Genomic DNA, 20,198 nt, shown 5'->3' with positions numbered 1-20,198 from the left:
TCTCCACCTTCCCTCCCTCTCTTACCAGTGCATGGGGCCATAATCGGAGACTTCCCCCACCAAGGAAGATTAAAAAGGAAGTATTGCATTCCGTCCATCAACCGATGCTAGAGTCAACATCCAAGCCACGAGATCATCCTTTATGGCAACCTCAGCTCAGCCTGTCTGACTTGTCGAGTCAAAGAGAGCGAGTCTTTTTCTCAACCGGAGTTTCAATATGTAACATACAAGTCCGACCAAGTAGCCCGTGCATGGTAATCGGAAGGCCCGCAGGTGCCCAGCTACTAATGTCTTCGTGGCTAATCTACGTATTTAAACCTCCTCTGTCCCCTCTCTCAATAATGTCAATAAACCGCCATCTACGAAATCAAAAACCCCACGAACCTTCAATTCCTTCAAAATATGTCGAACCTGCACCGCTATGATAAGGAGTCCTCGTCGTCCGGACAGCTGTATGAGGGCGATCCCTTCCTGGAAGGCATCATGAATATGGCTCTTGGTGATGGTGAGCCCTACCTCTTCTATCGAAATCCCAAAAGCCAAGTTCTCTCAATCTAACTACTGTAACCTCCCCCCATCATTTAGGAGCCTTAGAGACAACCCCACAATCCACTTCAATCCCTCAACATCAAATTAGCGGTGTCCAGCCATTTTGGAGCCAGGCCTCTACTGCGGCGGTTCCACCCAGACATTTAACAGAGACCTATAGATGCACCGCCCCTTCTATCCAACAAGACCAACAACAACCTTACGATCACCAAAAAGATACTGGCAGTTGGACAACCTCTTCCCAGCCATTGGCATTTGCAAACTCAACCCATCCCTCAGGCCCGTATCATCTCAGGAATCATAGTCGAATTCCCTCATTAACCTTGTCTGATGGTGTGTCGCGGGGTACTAACACTCAGTGGCAAGGATCGAGCACCACTCCAACCTTCGGGTCAGTACACCCACCACCTTCAGGACCTCCTGGACCCAACTGGAGTTACGATTGCTCGTCTTTAGGGCTTCCTCCATTTTCGACCTCCTTTGAGGATATGACAGCTCCACGATCAATATCAAGGGGAATATCAATTCATCACGGGGAGGAGGCCAGTACTGCCTCAATGTCCAAGCTCTCGCCGTTGGCTTCACCGTTCATCCCCTTTGGACAGGACAAGATAGAAGAGGAAAAAGACGATGTGAGTCTTTTGCATACATTTGTAGTTCTCTCTCTCGTTGGCCAATATTCAATCTTTTGGATAGGTGTTTACTCAGGAAACGGCGGAAGACGATGCCACACAAAATGTGATGCCATCATCAGCCATCTCCACTCACCCACTCACCGACCCAACCCTAAGCCGTTCATTTACCGAACCAGCATTCTCCCACTCTCCCGCCATGTCCTCCGAGCCCAAACCAAAGAAACTGAAATGGTCCACTAACCCTCTGGACCGCAACCTTAACTGAACCTCCTTTATTGGATACGGAAACGGAGGAGGGGGACGGGAAATCAGTGATAGGTTCAAACGTTGAACCTTGCGATCATGACATCTAGTAGCAGAAGGTGAGCAGGATGAGGATGGGGGGAGTAATACTCAATTGTGGAATAATCAGTTGGCGAAACAATGATAGCCTTGTTTCGAGGGCAGGGGCCTATACTTGTTCTCTTTCTCCAGCAGAACCTCCACAGATATATAGCATGATATGCAAAAAGAGAGTGTAAGAATGCGATAATGTATACAGACAGTACAACTCAAAACGACGACGCTCTTGCCCTTGAAAACGATTTACAAACCCCATGCGCCAATTGTTTTATCTCTATCATCCGGCCGCACTAAAATCCATCAATCCCCACAACGCAACCTTCCCATCCTTCCCTCCACTGGCTAACCACCTCTCCCGTGGAGGTATACCATCCACCTCTTCATCTGCATCACTATCATCATCGTCTCCTAAATCTACAGTCGACTCGGGGTATTCCGTTGTTGTTTCTGTGGCCGTCTCTGCTTCGGTAGACGTTTCGGCATCATCAAGGGAGATGGGCTGGGATGGGGAAGACGGGAGGTGAGCAAAGGCAAGGGCATGGACAGTCTCGCGATGAGTGCTGAGGGTTCCTAAAGGTTTCGAGGTCGCCGCGGAAAAGAGCCTTATTCTACAAAAGAGGTGATAGTCAGCTTATTGAGCTCACAAATAACCTTTCCTTTTTCTAGGTTCGAGGTTTGATAAGGGAAAAAAAACAGAGGATGAATGACTGACTTTCCATCCCATCCGCCGACAGCTACCACCTTATCATCTGCTGAGACGGCGATGGAAGAGTTTCCAATCTGCTTTGTCGCGTATGGTTTTATAACTTTTACATCATCTTTCTCGCATTTCCTTTCCCATACCTAGTTCGTCCCGATTCATCAGTCATGATACTTTTTAAGTTTGGAAATGTAGAGGTAGAAAGGAAATGGAAAATATATATTGACTCACCAGATCAAACTCATACCTAACAAGCCGATGATCAGCACTCACACTCCACCCCCTTCCTCCCCGACCATCCACTGCAGAAGCCATGATCGCCTCATTATGTCCCTTGCCGCTCCATCTCAACTTCCATGGGTTCCGGTTCGCTCCACTGGACGTGGACGTGGAAGCGGCCATCTTGGCGTCGTATGGCGTATCCAGCGAAGTTAGAGGGGCGGAGAGAAGCTCGAGGCGGCCATCCTCGTATGCTATGACGAGACCTAAACTTCTCTCTTCCTCACCAGCACAGAGATCGATAGAAGGGACGTGGAAGAGGTGGAGGGACATGACGAGACCTGTACGTGATGCGCCTGGGAGATCAACATTTGATGACATTTGTGGTGGTTTTGAGGAAAAATTGATGGATGCGTGAAGGCGTTTGAAGCTTGGGATGTGGTATATGTCAACCTATCCGTTCTGTCAGCTTAGATATTCAACCATAATTAAACCACATACCAACTCAGAGTCTATGAGACTAGGGACTGCCATCATTGCCTCCTTTTGCTTGCCTTTACCTTTATCCACGCTGATCACTGTATGTGCAGGTATGGAAACCAGGGAAAATCGACAAAAGTTGAGTGCGTTAGTAGGTAACGACCGCCTTATAGAAGGCTTATAAGTTTTTGGATCAGGCGTCGTTGAAGTAGGTATGGGGATGTACGGCCTCTTAAGCGGCTCATAAAAGTGAATGACGTTATCTCTTCCATGGCTGCTTTCATATCAGCCTAATGCTCCATCCCCAGAACCGGAAATGAAGTGCAAACGTATGCACCGACCTTATCAAACCACCTTCCCACTCGCCAAGTCCAAGGACACCGCCTTCATGACCCTTCCAGAACGCTACGACCCGCCTCACCCTCAAGTCAAGCACCGAGATCCAGCCATCTTGATCGCCTGCATAAAGGATCGAGTTGGGTGGAGAGGTGGAAAAGTGGAGTGTGGCGAGAGGTGATGAATGGATTCTGAGAGTATGGAATGGGGCTGGTGCAGGGCGGGACATGGAGCTGGTGACGCGCGAAGCACAAAGGGAAGAATGTGACAGGTTCGAGTTATTGGCTACCTTCGATGGAAGAACGAACGACGGTCAGTCGTAAACTGTAAACAAAAGTCGGCGATGCCCGATATCAACTCGAAGCCTCAATCAATAGGGAAGGGGGCCAACTTATCTTCCGCGATTCGCCATCCAACGACTCTCTTCAACCTTTCTTTCGCCTCTTGCGCCAAACCTCTACGCCCTTTATCCGCTTGTTCTCGTGCTATGCCAGGATTACACTTCGCCATTTGACCTTGACTCACCGCCCAGCCATCAATATGCCTCGTGAGCCGCAAACCACAGAACGTCCACCACCTCCTGCTCCCGAACATCGTGCTCAGCGTATCGGGGACCTGCTTGAACGCGAGTATATGCCGACGAGGCTTGAGTGGAAAAAACAGTCTTACGAGAAACTTTTCGATGCCCTGTGCTATGATGCAACCAGAGAGGACAACTATAGAACGGACATGCTCCAACTGTTTTTTCTCAAATATTTTTGGGTAGGCGAACCTGGACCTCGTTATGCCGATATTGACCTTAAGTCGGAGGACATGGGCTATTTGAAGAGCCACGATATGTTAATGCCATTTTCGCAAACGGACGCAAGTAAGGTAATAAATCAGTTGGTGCCCTCCAAGGTGAGAACAACGAAGGGTAGGTTTAGAATCTCATGGTGCTGGTCGTCCTTAACATGCTTTTTCTGGCAGTCAAGGAGAGTCAGTAGTTTTAATGTTCTTTCAATCTTTTGCGACGTCATTCTGTGCTGACTTGACCATTTTAGCATCTGAAGTCCGCTCTCCTAGTCAACCAAGTTCGACTACCGCCGGTACCCGAATTCCCGATACTGCGATAGTTTTCTCTTATGAACATCCGAAAGCCAAGGCAAATGATCCGGCATTCGAATCACAGAAATTAATCAGGTCACAGTCCATCTGGCTTGTCGCCGAATTCAAGATCTACCGACTTCGCAGGAATGACCTTCCCTCCAATCCATCCACAGCCAACAATCAGAGTAGAGTTTGCCTTGGGCAGTGTCTCACGTATTTGGATGCGGGGTATCAGATGTTCCGCTTGCGCCGGGCTTTAGCAGTTTGTGGTACCAGATTTGCCAGAGTCTGGACACTTTCTGATCGTCCTGAAGGTAGGACCTTCGCAGTTGAAACCAGTCGTCCTCTTGGCAATAGCGGCCCTATGGTTGCTGCCGACTTTTTTAGCCAAGTCAATCTCGACCTCTTTCCGCACAATCTCATCATTCCATCACCTTCCACGGGCAGTTTTGCCATCGACCACCAGAAATGTGGACTTCTCGAGCGCACTTTCTCTCATGTTTGCGACAGTATCCTTTCGTATACTGTCCAGTCAGCTCTCCGACCCCACTATGAGGATACTTTTGACTATGGCACAGAGGCTGATCCTTCTACCTTCACATCCGAACTTCTTGGCGATGTTGAAGAGTTTGCTTATCAATCTCGTCCCAAACTCAAGAAGAGGAGAGCGGAGAAAAAGGAAGTAGCCCAAAGTAAGACATTCCAACGGAGGGATGGTGGGCGGGAAGATGGTGTGGGAGAGAAAGAGAGGAGTTTGGATCCACTGCTCAAGGCCGTCGAGAAGTAGCATCGGAAACAGTGTGAGTATATTATATCTATTTGTTGCCTGAATGTTGACTCTAGTTCTGCAGATGTCGTTAAGTGGCAAAGCCAATTACCTTCATCACCTTCCTCTTACTATCCCTTGCCATCCGCTGATGACCTGAACAGAGACATTATCGATTATACCAATACTATAGGCCGTTCGACCTACTATCAGGTATCATTGATCACCAGGGCTGTAGAGATGCTCAAGATGGAGATTATCCCGATATCAACTGCAAGGATGGACAACCTTTATTCTGGACAGATTACCTCTCAGCATGCCCTTGCGGATCCTGGCTGGGACGCTGCCATCAGCGAACTGTTTTCCGCAAGGGCTCGGCGGACTCCACCCCACACCAATCCACTACTACCCTTCTACCCCAGTTATTCACAAGCCTCCCTTATGTACCATCAGTGGCACGCAGTGAAAACGCAAAGAACCCTCCTGGCTGCGTCCTGATCAGGCGTGCTGATTACAATAGTTACAGTTGGGCATGCATGCAGCTACTTAACGCGGCGCTAGCCGTTTTGCAAACTAAATTGTAGTAGAAACAAACCAAATTAAACAAACCCACAGACAGCGAACGAGCTCAGTCTCTTCATTCTTCGTTCCATGACTGCGTCCTCGTTTATCCATCCATCTATTCATAGCCCGTCGTCTTCTTTTGTCTCTAGCAACTTTTTATCGGCAGCGAGTCGGCAACTAGCAATTCCAAATGCACACGCAGGAATGATAAACGTTCCCCATTATTAATAACAGCAGCATCGCAAGGTCCCTCCTCTTTACAGATTCGCAGCCCATCGCACAGTCTAGGAAGGCGCATTACCGCAATCTATCCCTTCGCGACGGCCGGCGGAAAAAGTCGCGTCCACATCATGCAGCAAACAAATCGCCGCAAATCTAACATCTTCTGCCGCGTCTGCTGCTGCGGTAATCTTTCTATTCAATGACGTCAGCCCTGGTATGCTCTTGGGAGCAACAATCTTAAGGTCTCGCTCGAGTCTCGAGGTCTTGTTGGACTTTGAGAATGCAAGGGTGCGATCATCAGAAATGACAGCTGGGCAGATGTCGACGTCCTGCTGCAAAACTCCAGAATAAGACTCAAAGAAATTGAATCACATTCAGATCTTCCATCGGCAAGCCAGAAAGTAAAAGTCCTCGGCGTCCAGCATACGAATTGATGTGGAGAGATAAAATGACTGATGATAGCTAATAAGGAAAGCTATGGCCGGCGGCATGATCAGCCCCATAAATTCCCATTATTTCCCTAATGCTCGCTAACGGAAATTCTTTGGTTAACTTTTTCCAAATCCTATCGACCAACGTAAAGCGGCGACCAAACTGTAATGTTTATCGGGGAATGACATACTCTTTCTCACGTTTCGCAGTATGATCTGTTGCAGCTGGAAAGCTTGGCTCCGCATATATATAAGGCCGGATGTGTTCAGTTATCCTCTTTTCTTTCTTTTAAACGAGAACGAAAGCATCGTAAGCTCTGGGAACAATTTGTCGAGCTACGCTCACCATTAGCAGCTCTATCCAACCTATCAACAAACACTGCACTTACATCTTTTGCCACATGCCGACTGCTTGGGGAGATTGTCCACCTTTGCCTCAGGGCACCACCTTTGGTATGTATTTTATCTTGGTTGACAAAAAGAATACCCATCTCATAAGCTTGCTAGTGAACGGTACCGTTGAGCAGAAGCTTGACCGACTTGCTATCCGAGAGATCTGTGAGGGCTGGCCTACCCACCGAGATGCCCAGGAATGGCCCCGAGTACGACATATCTATGACCAATAACGAACATAATTCTATGCTGATAGGCAAACTCTCTATAGTACCGATCCCTGTTTGACGACGATGCTTACATCTTTACCACTTGGTCTGGTGGCTGCACCATCGACGAATTCATCGAAGTTTCTAAAAAGGGTTTCCATAACGGTGACAGGATCATGCATCAAGCTATCGGTACTACTGTCGAGACCAAAGGGGACCGCGCGGTCGCCAAGATGAAGGCTGTCATCACCCAGAGGTTCAAGCTCCCCGCTCAAGACGGAAATGATGAAGTTGAAGTCGATGTTGAGTGCCAAAACAGATTTACCTACTTCCTGCAGAAGAACTCTGCTGGTGACTGGAAGATTAATTGTATGTCTCCTTTCGACCAGAGCCAACTGAGTGACAGCGTACTAATATCATATGTGTAGATTACAAGGTGTTTTACGAAAAGGACCACATGATTCCCGTCAACCCTCTCCAGTTACCCAAGCTTGATAACAAGCTTCTTGAATCAATTCCCTACGGCTACAGATTCCTTGGCTACTGCCAGTCCCTTATCGGACACAAAGTCTTACATGATTTGCCAGAGGCCAAAGGTGCGGAGAGCGATAGGCTGTACGAAGCCACCGTTGCTTGGATGGACGGGAAGGGGAAAGGGGATGTGGACAAGCTGTTGAAGATTAACAGAAAATAAATGTGTAGTCAGAAGTCCATATGAATATATATGTCCACATGATTTTTTCGTGCTGAGAGGAGAGGTGATCCATTTCATTCGATAATCAATAAACGCGCTCTCCAAAGGGGAACCACAAGAAGGAGTACCTTCGCACCCATGATCCGGTCTCGGCACCCTTGGAGGCCCAGTTAAGGAACAATGTTCCGAAAGTGGAAGAATCGTCAGATGGAAAGGAACATCTTTCGTCCTTCGTGCCTGTTGTTTATCACCATGTGACTAAGTATCTTCGTCGGTTTTGAGTCCTGACACGCGTTCTCAGAGGGGAAAGGGAAGAAGAATAGGAGCTGAAAGACCTGTTTATTGTTTCTTGTCTGCCCACACAACACACGACAATGGGTCATGTTGCTGGTCGATGGTGGAAGCGATGTGACACGACTGCGATGATCGACCACTGCTTTTTTTGTCACTGCGTCATCGACGCTAAAAGCTCCTGATGGACCTTCTTCGTGCTTCTTGATGATTTCTGTGCTTCTCAAGGAGGTCGTAAAACGTACTTGCAGTAGAAAGAGTAAAGGTGAGAGAAGAGTTGCATTGCGAAAAATCTCTCAGCGACGGATCATTCATAACGAATGATCACCGTAGGCACTCCCGGCGCACGATGCCAAGTTCCTCATAATAGAAGTGTAAATGAATTGCCTGCTATGTAACCCGATAGTCACCTGATTAGAAAGTGGAATGTATTTGTAATAGCTCGATATTAAAAGAGTATGACGCAAGTCTGGACCTGGCTGTTGGTGGGCCAAGAGCTGGGGATGGAGCATCGCTTCATTTGCAGGCTTTTGGAACGCTCATCTCCTCTTTCCACCGCAGACGTTTACTGTATCCTATACTTTTCGTCTTCTGGGGATCGCATCCTGCTTAACCTAAGCCACTGCGTTCTTCACTCAATTCTACTCGATCGTCCCCAGAGTCTCTCAAAGCGCAGTAGACAAACAAATCCACCCGCGCGCCAGAATCTCAACGCTTTTCGATCTTGTTTTCGTCGAGTCCCATCTAGTCCCATTTATTTGTCGCTCTATACTATTCTTTGCTTGTTTATCGTCTTCCCCAAAGAGCCTGAAATTGAACATCATGCTCAAGGGTGTCAAGGTGTGTACTCCTTTTCCCTGCTGGCGGCAATATACTGTGCAAATTTGCTTGCCCCTCAGTTCTGGTGCTGACTACGCCACATCTGTCACGGCATACTATAGCAACTCTGGCCGTCGTCCAGCAGCAACAGCAACAGCAACAACAACAACCCCTCTAATGCCCAGTCACCGAGCCATTCTCCCTCCCATTCCTTCTCTGCCTTTGGCGGTCCCCCTGACCAAGCCACACCCCGAGCATCGGCTCATCCGCAAACCGACCCCTTCGATGCCCCACAAGCAGCTACCAGTCCTGCAGGCTTAACCAAGAGTGCCGCCAACCTTTCTCTCGATCCTAAGCGCACGTCCTCTCCAGCTGGAAGCCAACAGCCAGGTCTGCGTACACCTATCAGCCATGGTTTCACGTCGTTGCCACTCGCTACTCCTGGAGCCGGCCAGCCAACCACGGGTGTAACCGTGGGTGACAGTGTCGGCACTAGCGGAGGCCTCGGTTTTGGCTTGCACGAGCCTCCAAAGATGAGAAAGGCAATGTCCAATGATGCACAAGGTACTACTGAATCTGCCGAAGCCGTTACGGAGAACTCGCAGGCAAATTTGTCACAAACTTCTAGGACAACCGGTCCCAGAGGAACTCTCCGGGTCAAGGTCATCTCTGCCCGTGGTTTGGCTGTCTCTCATTCACCCGGAGCCGACCCTCAACCCTACGTCGTCATTCAGTTTGAAAAGAATGAATACGTCTCTCGTCCTCCTCATCCTGTCACGTCCGCCTCTTCTGTCCCATTCACTACTTCTACGCCTCAGCCGATAGGCACACCCGGTAACTTGACTAGGAGTTCGAGCGGGCTTGGTGTTAGCGCTATATCGAGAGCGTTTGCGGATGCAGTGGGAAGGGGTAAGAAGAAGGAAGATGGAAGCGGTACGATGACACCAAAGGCGGAAGAGCCTGCTGGTGGTAGTTGGTTGGGTAAACCTGGTCCGGGGGATCCTGTTTGGAAGGAAGAGGTTTCTTTGTGAGTCTTAGACAGTTTGAGGAAGAAGTTTGGCTTGGCTGAACATCATCTTAGCGATGTCACTTCGAGCAAGCCCACATTGCATCTCTCTGTGTATGATCGAAACCGAGACGGCGAGGGCTTTTTGGGAATGCTCGATATCAAGCCGGTTCTACAAGATGGCTACGTTCTTGATAATTGGTACAAATTGGACACCCGGGGTGACGAGGCTGTCACTGGTGAAGTCTGGATTCAAATGACCTACACCATTATCAGGGTAAGTCGGTCGTTTCTCTTTAACTTGAAACCAGCTAAAAACTATGCGTAGAAACGCATTTCTCTCAAACCGTCCGACTTTGAGTTCCTCAAACTTATTGGCCGAGGCACTTTCGGTCGAGTCTTCCAAGTTCGCAAGAAGGATACTCGTCGAATCTACGCCATGAAGGTTCTTTCCAAGAAGGAAATCGTGGCAAAAAAGGAGGTCGCGCACACTATTGGTGAACGCAAGATCCTCCAATGCTCTTTGGAGTGTCCATTCCTTGTTGGGTTGAAGTTTTCTTTCCAAACTGATACCGAGCTGTATTTTGTCACCGATTACAAATGCGGTGGTGAACTGTTCTGGCATCTGCAAAAAGAAGGTCGTTTCAGCGAAGATCGGGCGAGGTTCTACATTGCCGAGTTGGTTTTGGCTTTAGAACATCTTCACAAGTACAACATTGTGTACCGAGACTTGAAACCGGAGAACATTCTTTTGGACGCGACAGGCCATGTGGCGCTTTGTGATTTTGGATTGTCCAAGCCTGATTTGACGGATGACAAGTTGACTAACACCTTCTGTGGTACTACCGAGTGAGTTTTGGCTTCTACTGAATTTTTATTGAGCTTTTTTTGCTGATGAGAAGTAGATACCTTGCACCCGAGGTTTTGCTCGATGAGAAAGGTTACGGCAAGCATGTCGACTTTTGGTCGCTCGGTGTATTGTTATTCGAGATGTGCTGTGGATGGAGTCCATTTTACGCTGAGCAGACTCAGGAGATGTACCGATTGATCTGTGAGTGTGCTTTCTTCTGTAGATGAGTGTTACGCAAGCTGATGAGCTTTGTAGGTTACGGCAAGATTAGATTCCCCAAGAATGTCATTGGGGACGACGGCAAGCAGTTCGTTAAAGGGTTGCTTAACCGAAATCCTCAGAACCGTCTTGGATCCCATCGCGGTGCTGTTGAACTCAAGGAACATCCGTTCTTTAAGAACATTGATTGGGACTTGCTTTACAAGAAACAGATCACTCCACCATTTAAACCTATTGTCGACTCTGACGAGTCTGTCGCCAACTTTGACCCCGAGTTCACAAACTCTTCATTACTTGATGCGGGCATTGTGCCTTGGGAGGACGTGAATGCTACTGTTGATCCTGGTACGGCGAGCCAGCCGGGGAAGCACTCCTATCTCGGCCCCGGAGCAGGTATTAGCGGAAGTGTGCCTGGTGGTGGTGTTGCGATCAACAAGGCACAGAGGCCTGGGTTGCCTGGGGCAAACGGAAGTCCCTTGACGAGCAGTGTGCAAGAAAACTTCCGAGGATTCACTTATACCGGAGAGTCTCTCATGGTGAGTTCTTTTTTGGTCTCGATTGAAGTACCCAGAGTTACATAGCTAACGTCCATGGTAATCTTTCTTTCACAGCCTCAGTCGATGCTTGCGGACCAATCAATGGATAGCGATTCCGACAATGAGAACGCGGTGGACGACGATGAGGATGAGGATGAAGACGAGGAAGAGTATGAAGAGGATGAAGATGAGGAGAATGGTATTGGATCATCACGAAGGGAGTGCGACGTCGATATGGACTGAGTTTGGATGGTGAGGGATGATGAAAGATGCTGAAGGGCGCGACAGTGCCGCTATCAAAACAGTCAAAGTATAATAAATAATTCAGCAAGCGCATCGCAACATTTCTTTTTCCTCTTTGGCAGCATTTTACATGGCTCACTTATGGTCACTTGTAAAACTGTACCGTCATAGCTATTTTTCTCGTTCACGATCATTGCGATAACTAGTAATAAGCACCTCATATTGTTTCTTCTCTCACTTCTCTCTTCCCTTTTCTTTTACTTCCATCGAATCGAATGTCTCGCACTAGCGAGTGTAACAGGTAACGAATAGGAATGTCAGTGGAATGAATGAAGTAGCGCAATATTGGGTGATGAGACGACTGGCAAAAGGAGTTGAAGATGCATCGGGTTGTGTTGAACATGGACACGAGATTGCCTGCTGCAGTCATGTCGTTGAAAGCAAATAACCTTCAATCTCTCCAATCACATCACGTAAGTTCGACCACCATTAGCAATCAACGGCCATACCCCACTCTGATGTGATCCGCAAAGGCCATACCTACACCCGCCGCCAACCACCCTTGTTCCTTCTTCCGCCATCAACAACACTCAATAATCAGCCGGATAATTTTGATAAGAAGCAATGTGGACATCGATCTCCCCCACTTGGCCTGGTGTCATATCATATACAGGAATGTGCAGTTGGTGTTTGTACATAACGTACCCTTGCCTGTTCTCCTCCTCTCTAATTCCGCTGATGACAACAACAACAGATCAGAGAAGAACGCCATCGCCAGAAGCGACACTTCCTTCTCACCTCCCTTCCACCGTCTCATACACACCCCAAAAGCACCTGCAGCAGAATATAAACGCCCTAGCATCATGCAGCCAATGGCCATGTGTATTTATGGCGAGCAAAGATGCTTCGCCGCGGAGGAATGTCATACGTGCGCTCCTGCATGACTTTGTCAGCAAAACTGTTTTGGGCTTACCTAATTCGCTGTCGAGACTTCAGGGCCTGAACCGCCGTCGAATCGCTGCTCGCTGCCCATCTTTAGCCGGGGCGCTCGTCATATTTGCTGGTAGCTTACCCGTTTCTCTGTTTTTTTTTGAAAAAAACCTGTTCCCATATCTCCCTTTTACGTATGGCACCATCTCTCCGCCAAAGGCCATAATACCTACAGCGATTATCCGCCAAAGATATCTAGGCTATACCCGACCAGTGTTTCGTCAGCTGCGAGTCGATTTCTTTGCCCATCGGACGATCCCGAATTTCCGACATTACAATTTCAATATATTACTTTGATTTTCGACGACGCAGTGTTCAAAGTTGTGGGTACTTGCGATCATTTGCCTTCGATTTGCTTTATAGCTTGCTCTGTAACCCTCCTTGTAGCTTATTCATACCCGTTTTCTACGTAGGCCTCTACATCGGCCAAACGATACCCAGTGAATCGCTCTAAACTCCGTCTTCAACAACTCTACCTCGGTCATCGGTATATCGGCGCGCATCGCAACCCATTAACGGAAGGTTCAAGTTTCCTACTCGTAGTATTCTCGCCGCATGGGTCTCCTCGCACTTGGAACGCCGCTCACATGGGAGCAGACGAAGCCTCTCGCGGATCATATTCGTGACCACGGTATCGCGCAGTTCTTAAACACTTGGGATCGGTGGAAGGACAAAACTGGCAAAGGGCTCTTATGGGGTGATGAAGTGAGTCTGCAGCTTTTGGTATTGGGGACATCAAGGATGCTGATATTTGGCTAGATCGAGTACATGGTGGCATCGTTCGACGATGAACAAAAGACGGCAAGGTTAAGCTTGCGTCAAACAGAAATCCTAAATAAATTAAAAAGCGTGACTCTTGACCCTGCTCTTGAAAAGTTCAAGCCTTCCGAATGGTATGTTTCTGACATCCTCCTATGATTGCTCTTTAAATTCTAACAGATGTATGCAGCGCGTCTATTCCCACATTTCACCCCGAATACGGACGATACATGCTTGAATCCACCCCAGGCACCCCTTTTTCCGGCACACCTTCATCACTCGTCTCTGTCGAAGCAGACATGCGATTCCGTCGCCAGATCATCCGATCCCATCTGAAGGCACACGAGCTTCCCATCACTCTCACCTCTTGGGCCAGATTGGGTGTGAAGGATAGCGCGTTCACCGACCCGGAGACTAAGCCGGACACAGAGAATAGCAGTAGTCGGAGCGAGTATGTGGGGGAGCTGTTGACAAACCCTCACGCGAGATTCCCGTAAGCTGTTTTGCGCAATCATCTTGATGAAATCAATGCTTATGAATATTAAAGCACTCTTACGGCTAACATCCGACAGCGAAGAGGGAGCAAGGTCGATATTCGACTCCCGTTGTTTATCGATGAGAACACTCTCATCCCCAAAGGGTGCTCAAGACCTCCTCTTTCCACTATAAGCCCTCGTAAATCTCTCCAAAGTGATTACGTCTTCAGCTATACTGACCGAGAAGCAGCTGGCCCTTCCAAACCCCTTCCTGGTTTCCCTTACATCCACATGGATGCGATGGCCTTTGGTATGGGTTGTTGTTGCTTGCAAATCACTTTTCAAGCATGGAATGTCGACGAGGCCCGAAAGGTCTATGACGCATTAGTTCCTGTGGCTCCAATCATGGTACGTTTGCCAATTTCAAATGCAAGTGAAACAAAAAAGTACATGTGAGCTGACAGTCGAGATTTTGTTGTAGCTCGCCATGACAGCTGCGAGCCCAGCGTTCAAGGGACAGTTGGCGGATGTAGATGCGAGATGGAATGTGATTGCAGCGAGTGTGGATGACCGAAATGACGAAGAGAGGGGTCTCAAGGTGCGTCTATTCGTTGCATAAATTTTCTAATGGCGGATCGTTCTGATTTCGCGGTTCAGCCACTTAGGGAGGACACTTACCGCGTGCCAAAGTCGCGATACGACTCTGTTGACCTTTACATTGCCAACGATGAACGTAACAAGCCCGAGTATCATGACATTGATGTACCAGTGAACCAAAAAGTCCGACAAAGGCTTTTAGAACACGGTGAGTTTTTAAAGCTTGCCAAAGAAGGTCCTCAAACTGAACACGCCCATCAGGCATTGATGATAAGCTTGCCAGTCATATCGGCCACCTCTTTATCCGCGACCCTCTTGTGCAATTCTCTGAAACCATCGACCAGAACGATGAAGAGTCAATGGACCACTTTGAAAACATTCAATCGACCAACTGGCAAACGATAAGATTTAAGCCTCCGCCTGTCGATTCACCTATCGGCTGGAGAGTCGAGTTTAGGAGCATGGAGGTACAAATGACCGACTTTGAGAATGCGGCGTTTTCTATATTTATCGTGCTCCTCACAAGGGCTATTCTTAGCTTCAACCTCAATTTCTACATGCCCATATCAAAGGTGAGTTGCCACAAAAGCACAAAAAAAAGAAGAAATGAAGTACTCAGGGACGAGAAAAAGGTTTACTAATTTGGTTTGAAGGTGGATGAAAACATGCAACGTTCTCAACAACGTAATGCAGCTATTGCTAACAAATTCTTCTTCCGACGCAATGTATTCCCTTTGGACCATCCTTACTCCCGATTCGACTACCACTCCCGCCCTGTCTCCCCTCCTGTCCCCGAATCGCCCACTGTTTTAACCCCTCAAAACTCCAATTATCTCCTTCCTAACGGTAACAGTACCAGCAACGGCCACGCCCATCGACCAAACCACGAGCGCGAATCTTCCGCTGCGTCGTCATGCAGTACACCAATCGACGATGACGTTGGGGATGAGTTTGATGAGATGACGTTGGACGAAGTTATTAATGGAAATGGGGACAACTTCCCTGGGTTGATGGGCGTTGTGAATGCGTATTTGAACTCGCTCAATGTGGATGTGTGCACAAAGTGTGACTTGCGAAAATATCTCGATCTAATCAAGTATCGAGCAAAGGGTATGTCACTCCATGTTTACATGTTTTTTATCCTCCTGCAAATGCTGACAGAAACCAATCGTAGGCGACCTCGTCACCCCTGCTACCTGGATCAGGCAATTCATCACATCCCATCCTGCATACAAGAAAGATTCGATTGTTAACGACGAGATCAACTACGATCTTGTCAAGGCTGTGGATGAGGTGTACGTGGATTCTGATTTCCATGTTTAGTGCGCTAAACGTGAGATGGATGCTGACCTAATGTTCAGTGAGCGCGGTGTTCGACCTGCTCCAGAGTTGTTGGGCAAAGACTATGTTGGGTCCGGTCCCACTGGTTGTCTCTAAGATATGGTTCAAAATGAAACGACATGTGGATTAATCTTGCGCAAGGGTCATACAACATAGTTTAACGGTATTTTTTTCTATTTTTTTTTGCTTTTTTATCTTTCGAACTAGATTACGGGTTCAAGCATGTATATTAACAGATGGTTCTCAAACTGTCAGGTATCAGGAAAGGGCCCCTTCTTTCCCATTTCCATGCGTCGTCTCTCGATATAACTATTTATTTCTGGCTATTCCGTGTCGAAGGCTGGCTACAAGCCTGCGTAGCATCTGAAATCCCATGCCTAGAAGCCTTAACAGTAGTATCTTGAGCTGGGTACCACGGTTCAGCAGCAGGGTTGAGGGTGGATTCCACTCGCCTACTAAAGTCAGTGGCAACAACAGTAGATTCCGATGTGGCCTGATAATGAAAGGAGGTCGCTCATGCGCTTCCTTCGAATTTGGCTGAGTTCGCGAATATATCATTGGGAATCTCTACGAAGCAGATCGAAACAAAGGTACGCACATCAGGATTCCTCTAATCGTTTGCTTGACTATCATCGGAGTTGATGACAGGAAGAGTAGCTGACTAGATGGTAATGGAATTACTCTCAAAATCATTATACAACATGAACTAGTTACAATACTAACGAAACAGCCACCGTGCTTTGATATGCCCAAGATTTCAATATCAAGCCCTATGTAAATGCATGTTAATGTGCCAATAAGTGATTATACAGGTACAACAACTGTCAAGAATATCTAATGTATCAAAGTCTCCCACTGCAGTACAGGGTCTGAAGCGGTATTATAATAATGTCGATTGAAAGCCAGATGATTATTGGTTAGGGAGGAGAAACCTGACACCTCCTCGTTGGGGAGCCCATCGAAGATGGTCACGATCTTCGTAGATGTGTTTGCTGAGCACTGCAATAAGAAAACTGTTAGCTATTGAGCCTTGCAATGCCATACAGACAGTAAAAAACGTACTGTAAGTAGCTCCGGAGCACATGACGACGACGATACCGACTAAAGGGTAGGCATCGACAGGGATGGGAACATCATGGAAGAAAGCTCGGATCTATAATAGCAGATTGGGTTAGCAAGTATTTCTGCTTAGAAGTGAGCCTTGAGGTAAACTTACTGGTCCCATATGGGCTGGAGCGGCTGTAGATATTTTCCTTGCCATCATGTTCCTCGCCATAGGCATAGTGGAAGATCGAAGAAGGGACCTGGCAGCGAACATTGCTGATATGGTGTTGTGGGTTGTGGTTGTGGTTGTGATGGTATTTGTTGTAGAAGATTGCTTCTAAGGCAGATATAATGGCTGTTGTGTTGCTTGATGAGACCTTCAAGCCTCTCGAATTGAAAGGTTTATATATCTTTTACCTCATCTATAAGTTCACAACCATTTTCCATAACCCGACTTCCGCAACTATTTCTTCCGGGAACCATGCTCAACTGCCGGCGGCACAAGACTTTCCAGCCTGTGAGATTTCTCTGATATCGTGAGTGTCGGACTCGGACGCTTTCGAGCATCTTATCAGTCGGAAGGAACAGGACCATGGGAAGACAAAGCGGCGAAGACCGCTAGCCATCAAAGCGGAATTTTCAGGAACCATTAAGAAGGGTAGCGGAGAAATTTCTTCTTCCGGTAAATCTCACGGAATCGGACGCAACACATCATCCTATTACAAAAAATCCTCCTCTTCTTCTTCCTCTTTCCGACGATTTGTATTTTCTCTTTGACGATGACTTTCGGGCTTATTAAAGCTATAGAAAAGCAATAGTGACTCAATCGGTTGACAGCAACACGTCGGAGGAAGATAAAAAACGACGGGAGGTTTTCTTATCCGTTCACATCGGCGTGTTCCTCCGGCATGTTTGAGCAACTGATGTGCGTAGATTTCGACAACATTTTATTACTCACCTAAATGAAGTGCACGGAATAAAATGAATTATCAATAACGATAACTTCCGACCTGGGGCCCGTATGCCGAACATGAACAGGCCTCTTGCATATATAAGACATGCCTTTAAGGTATCGAAGATCACCACTACAGTAACACAATATTAAATCTTCACTTGCCTCATAGCAACCAGTACCTACCGCATCGCACTCAGCCAACTACACCTAGCAACTAAGCTATCTTCCACCCTCAATCCACAATCACAACGACAATGTTTGCTCGATCATTTCTTCGAACCACCGCTACCACTATGCCTATGGCTCGTACCTTGATGGCCAGGAAGATCACCACTGCTGCTCCGGCCCAAGTTGGACCTGTAAGTCACACATTTTAGTCTCTTATAGAGAAGACAGTGACTAACACATACGAACATGGCAGATTCAAGCCTTTTTCCGTGATGTCCCTGTTCCCGTTGATGCCTACCCCTTAATTGGTATCGTCGTAGTCATGTGCTCTGGAGCCACCTACAGTACGTTCTTCTTTATCGTCCTTGTTTATTTTATCGCCTATTTACAGTAGCTGATGACTATTGGATCTAGTGCTCAGCAAGCACATTTACGAAGACCGTGACCATCTTCGATGGGCCCCTCAACGGGGAGGTGTCAAATTTATTGTACCTCAGTAATCAACGAGTTTTTAAGCCATATATCAAGTCTTCGGTCTTTCTCATCAGTTGTATTAGGTGACATTTTAGGTTGTATAATCATGTGTTTTTGGCGCTTCATGCATCTATTCCCAAGTCTATTCTACAATAACTATTGATTATATACAACCGTTGCATCATTCCCATCTTTACTCAACTCTGCTTCTCTTTGAACTCATGCCTCCATGTCTCGACATCCAGCGTCACCACCACCTTTGAGTAAATGATCCCAAAGACCTGGCCTACGTGACTCATACACTCATGAGTCACTACTGACTCGTCTTGAACGCTTTGATCCTTTGTTCTACGCCAATACACCAACTTTCCATCTTTTTTGCGTCATATCCCATCTTGACTAGTTGGCATCTTAACGTATCATCTTGAATGCTTAGTCCATCTTGCAAGATATATATAATCACCTCCCATCTCTGGGAAAATAGGATCCCAACAACAAGTAATTTGGCTTGAATTTCCAACTCATTTTATCAATCTCCTCAAACCAACATCATAGACGCAGCGACCACTATGACTTTTGGGCAGGGCAACTCTGAGGCCGGCATGTCGTCCTATTTTTTTTGTCTGTTTTTAGGTGACAGGTTGGGCTGATCCCCTGAATCGGCAGCGAAGCAGCACATCACCCCTGACGCTTTCAAATATGATGCCGACAAGGCCAAGGAGAATGTGCAACAGGATGTCAGGCGGTAAGTTTTTTTCCCAATCCGCCAACTATGTTGATTCAGAAATTCACTGGAACATGGTTGGTGCTACCTGTAACAAGCACGGCCACAGCCATGATGCTTTTCGTCAAGACACTAGCAGTACCGCCAGCTCTCTTAAGCCCAGCGGGCAACAGAGCCTTGGTGACAAGGTCGAGCAAAAGATTGATCAGTGAGTCCATGCTTCCCATCTCAGGTTCGATATCGAAGACGGTCATTGACTGTCATCTTGCAGAACCCAATCCGAGGTTCAGCGAATGAGACCAAGTTTGCCTCGCAACAGACCCGAGACTACGTTACACCTGGTAACGACTCTGCTGGTGCGGTGGGATCTTGCACCAAATCAGGGACAAGATCGCTGGTCACAGCAGTAAAAACACCCACGTCCATTAGATTGAATGATTCGAAAGCGAAGTGCTGTGATGATATCCTGTAGCTTTAATGTTGAATGAAGAGTAATGTTGCATAGCTTGTCAGGGGACGATACCACAGTTCATCACTTAGTCATTTACCATGAACAGAATCGTAGAGATCTATTATTCAGTCATACCCATTCTCACAGCCTCATCCCATGCCTCCTTAAACTCGGCCATGTTTCTGCCTTCACTAAATTCAATCATCTCTAAAGGCATCATATTGCTTTGGTAAGTTGGGGCATTCCTCGTAACAGCAGGGTGGGCTTGAGAGTCAATAATTTTAAATAATGGCAGTCGGGGGCGAAACTCGGAGTCGGATGGGAACACAGAGTCTTGAAGAATAGCAAGGAGCTCTTCGTATGTGAAGAGGAGAGGGTCGGTAGATTCTCGGTATGGTTGGAAGTCGATGATAGTTGCTGAGTCAAAGCTTGGAGATAGATAGAGGTCAAAAACATCTTGAAAAGAGTCAGCGCTGACGGTGAGGAAGGGTCATGAGAAGCTTACAGTCATCCCCTCCTTCGTAGTTTTCCCGAATTTCGTCCTCCCAGAACTCCCGCACTGTTCGAGAGATCTTACTGCGTACTTCTTCTGGCTGCAAATGATCATAAAAGTTCATGTCACGCTG

General features: G+C 47.4%; 9 protein-coding genes across 9 annotated transcripts in view; 6 read left to right on the top strand and 3 right to left on the bottom strand.

Annotated features, from left to right (window-relative positions):
• Positions 1-1,803: 1,803 nt before the first annotated feature.
• CNBN0370 (hypothetical protein) lies at positions 1,804-3,490 on the bottom strand (the record flags this gene model as incomplete). Its single annotated transcript, XM_766763.1, has 5 exons — positions 1,804-2,134; positions 2,239-2,369; positions 2,458-2,898; positions 2,947-3,199; positions 3,267-3,490. 5 exons carry the CDS (start codon positions 3,488-3,490, stop codon positions 1,804-1,806), a joined length of 1,380 nt encoding a protein of 459 aa, XP_771856.1.
• A 311-nt stretch (positions 3,491-3,801) lies between these two features.
• CNBN0360 (hypothetical protein) lies at positions 3,802-5,137 on the top strand (the record flags this gene model as incomplete). Its single annotated transcript, XM_766762.1, has 3 exons — positions 3,802-4,023; positions 4,066-4,177; positions 4,305-5,137. The coding sequence occupies 3 exons, from the start codon at positions 3,802-3,804 to the stop codon at positions 5,135-5,137; spliced, it is 1,167 nt and encodes a 388-aa protein (XP_771855.1).
• A 1,597-nt stretch (positions 5,138-6,734) lies between these two features.
• Positions 6,735-7,629, top strand: CNBN0350 (hypothetical protein; the record flags this gene model as incomplete). The annotated part of the gene is made up of 4 exons (XM_766761.1): positions 6,735-6,786; positions 6,841-6,935; positions 6,998-7,304; positions 7,364-7,629. The coding sequence occupies 4 exons, from the start codon at positions 6,735-6,737 to the stop codon at positions 7,627-7,629; spliced, it is 720 nt and encodes a 239-aa protein (XP_771854.1).
• A 1,113-nt stretch (positions 7,630-8,742) lies between these two features.
• Positions 8,743-11,593, top strand: CNBN0340 (hypothetical protein; the record flags this gene model as incomplete). Its single annotated transcript, XM_766760.1, has 7 exons — positions 8,743-8,760; positions 8,862-9,766; positions 9,821-10,022; positions 10,074-10,594; positions 10,651-10,796; positions 10,851-11,350; positions 11,426-11,593. The coding sequence occupies 7 exons, from the start codon at positions 8,743-8,745 to the stop codon at positions 11,591-11,593; spliced, it is 2,460 nt and encodes an 819-aa protein (XP_771853.1).
• Positions 11,594-13,138: 1,545 nt separating this feature from the next.
• CNBN0330 (hypothetical protein) lies at positions 13,139-15,852 on the top strand (the record flags this gene model as incomplete). Its single annotated transcript, XM_766759.1, has 11 exons — positions 13,139-13,288; positions 13,343-13,476; positions 13,533-13,835; positions 13,890-14,017; positions 14,066-14,226; positions 14,300-14,416; positions 14,476-14,623; positions 14,677-14,987; positions 15,069-15,525; positions 15,590-15,710; positions 15,777-15,852. The coding sequence occupies 11 exons, from the start codon at positions 13,139-13,141 to the stop codon at positions 15,850-15,852; spliced, it is 2,106 nt and encodes a 701-aa protein (XP_771852.1).
• An 814-nt stretch (positions 15,853-16,666) lies between these two features.
• CNBN0320 (hypothetical protein) lies at positions 16,667-17,074 on the bottom strand (the record flags this gene model as incomplete). The annotated part of the gene is made up of 3 exons (XM_766758.1): positions 16,667-16,755; positions 16,819-16,909; positions 16,973-17,074. 3 exons carry the CDS (start codon positions 17,072-17,074, stop codon positions 16,667-16,669), a joined length of 282 nt encoding a protein of 93 aa, XP_771851.1.
• A 935-nt stretch (positions 17,075-18,009) lies between these two features.
• CNBN0310 (hypothetical protein) lies at positions 18,010-18,423 on the top strand (the record flags this gene model as incomplete). The annotated part of the gene is made up of 3 exons (XM_766757.1): positions 18,010-18,114; positions 18,177-18,267; positions 18,338-18,423. 3 exons carry the CDS (start codon positions 18,010-18,012, stop codon positions 18,421-18,423), a joined length of 282 nt encoding a protein of 93 aa, XP_771850.1.
• Positions 18,424-18,966: 543 nt separating this feature from the next.
• Positions 18,967-19,333, top strand: CNBN0300 (hypothetical protein; the record flags this gene model as incomplete). The annotated part of the gene is made up of 3 exons (XM_766756.1): positions 18,967-19,018; positions 19,064-19,142; positions 19,231-19,333. The coding sequence occupies 3 exons, from the start codon at positions 18,967-18,969 to the stop codon at positions 19,331-19,333; spliced, it is 234 nt and encodes a 77-aa protein (XP_771849.1).
• A 360-nt stretch (positions 19,334-19,693) lies between these two features.
• CNBN0290 (hypothetical protein) overlaps positions 19,694-20,198 on the bottom strand; it is a gene marked incomplete at both ends in the record, with an annotated part of 1,404 nt that continues 899 nt past the window's right edge. The window contains 2 exons of the mRNA XM_766755.1: positions 19,694-20,028; positions 20,078-20,198. The exon at positions 20,078-20,198 is cut by the window's right edge and continues 8 nt beyond it. Coding sequence (XP_771848.1) covers positions 19,694-20,028; positions 20,078-20,198 — 456 coding nt within the window. The remainder of the gene's footprint in view (positions 20,029-20,077) is intronic.

This window comes from Cryptococcus neoformans, chromosome 14 (genome assembly GCF_000149385.1).
Source record: "Cryptococcus neoformans var. neoformans B-3501A chromosome 14, whole genome shotgun sequence".
Taxonomy (NCBI): Eukaryota; Fungi; Basidiomycota; class Tremellomycetes; order Tremellales; family Cryptococcaceae; genus Cryptococcus; species Cryptococcus deneoformans.
Note: the sequence above shows the minus strand (reverse complement) of the source record. Positions and strands in the feature narration are given on the sequence as shown.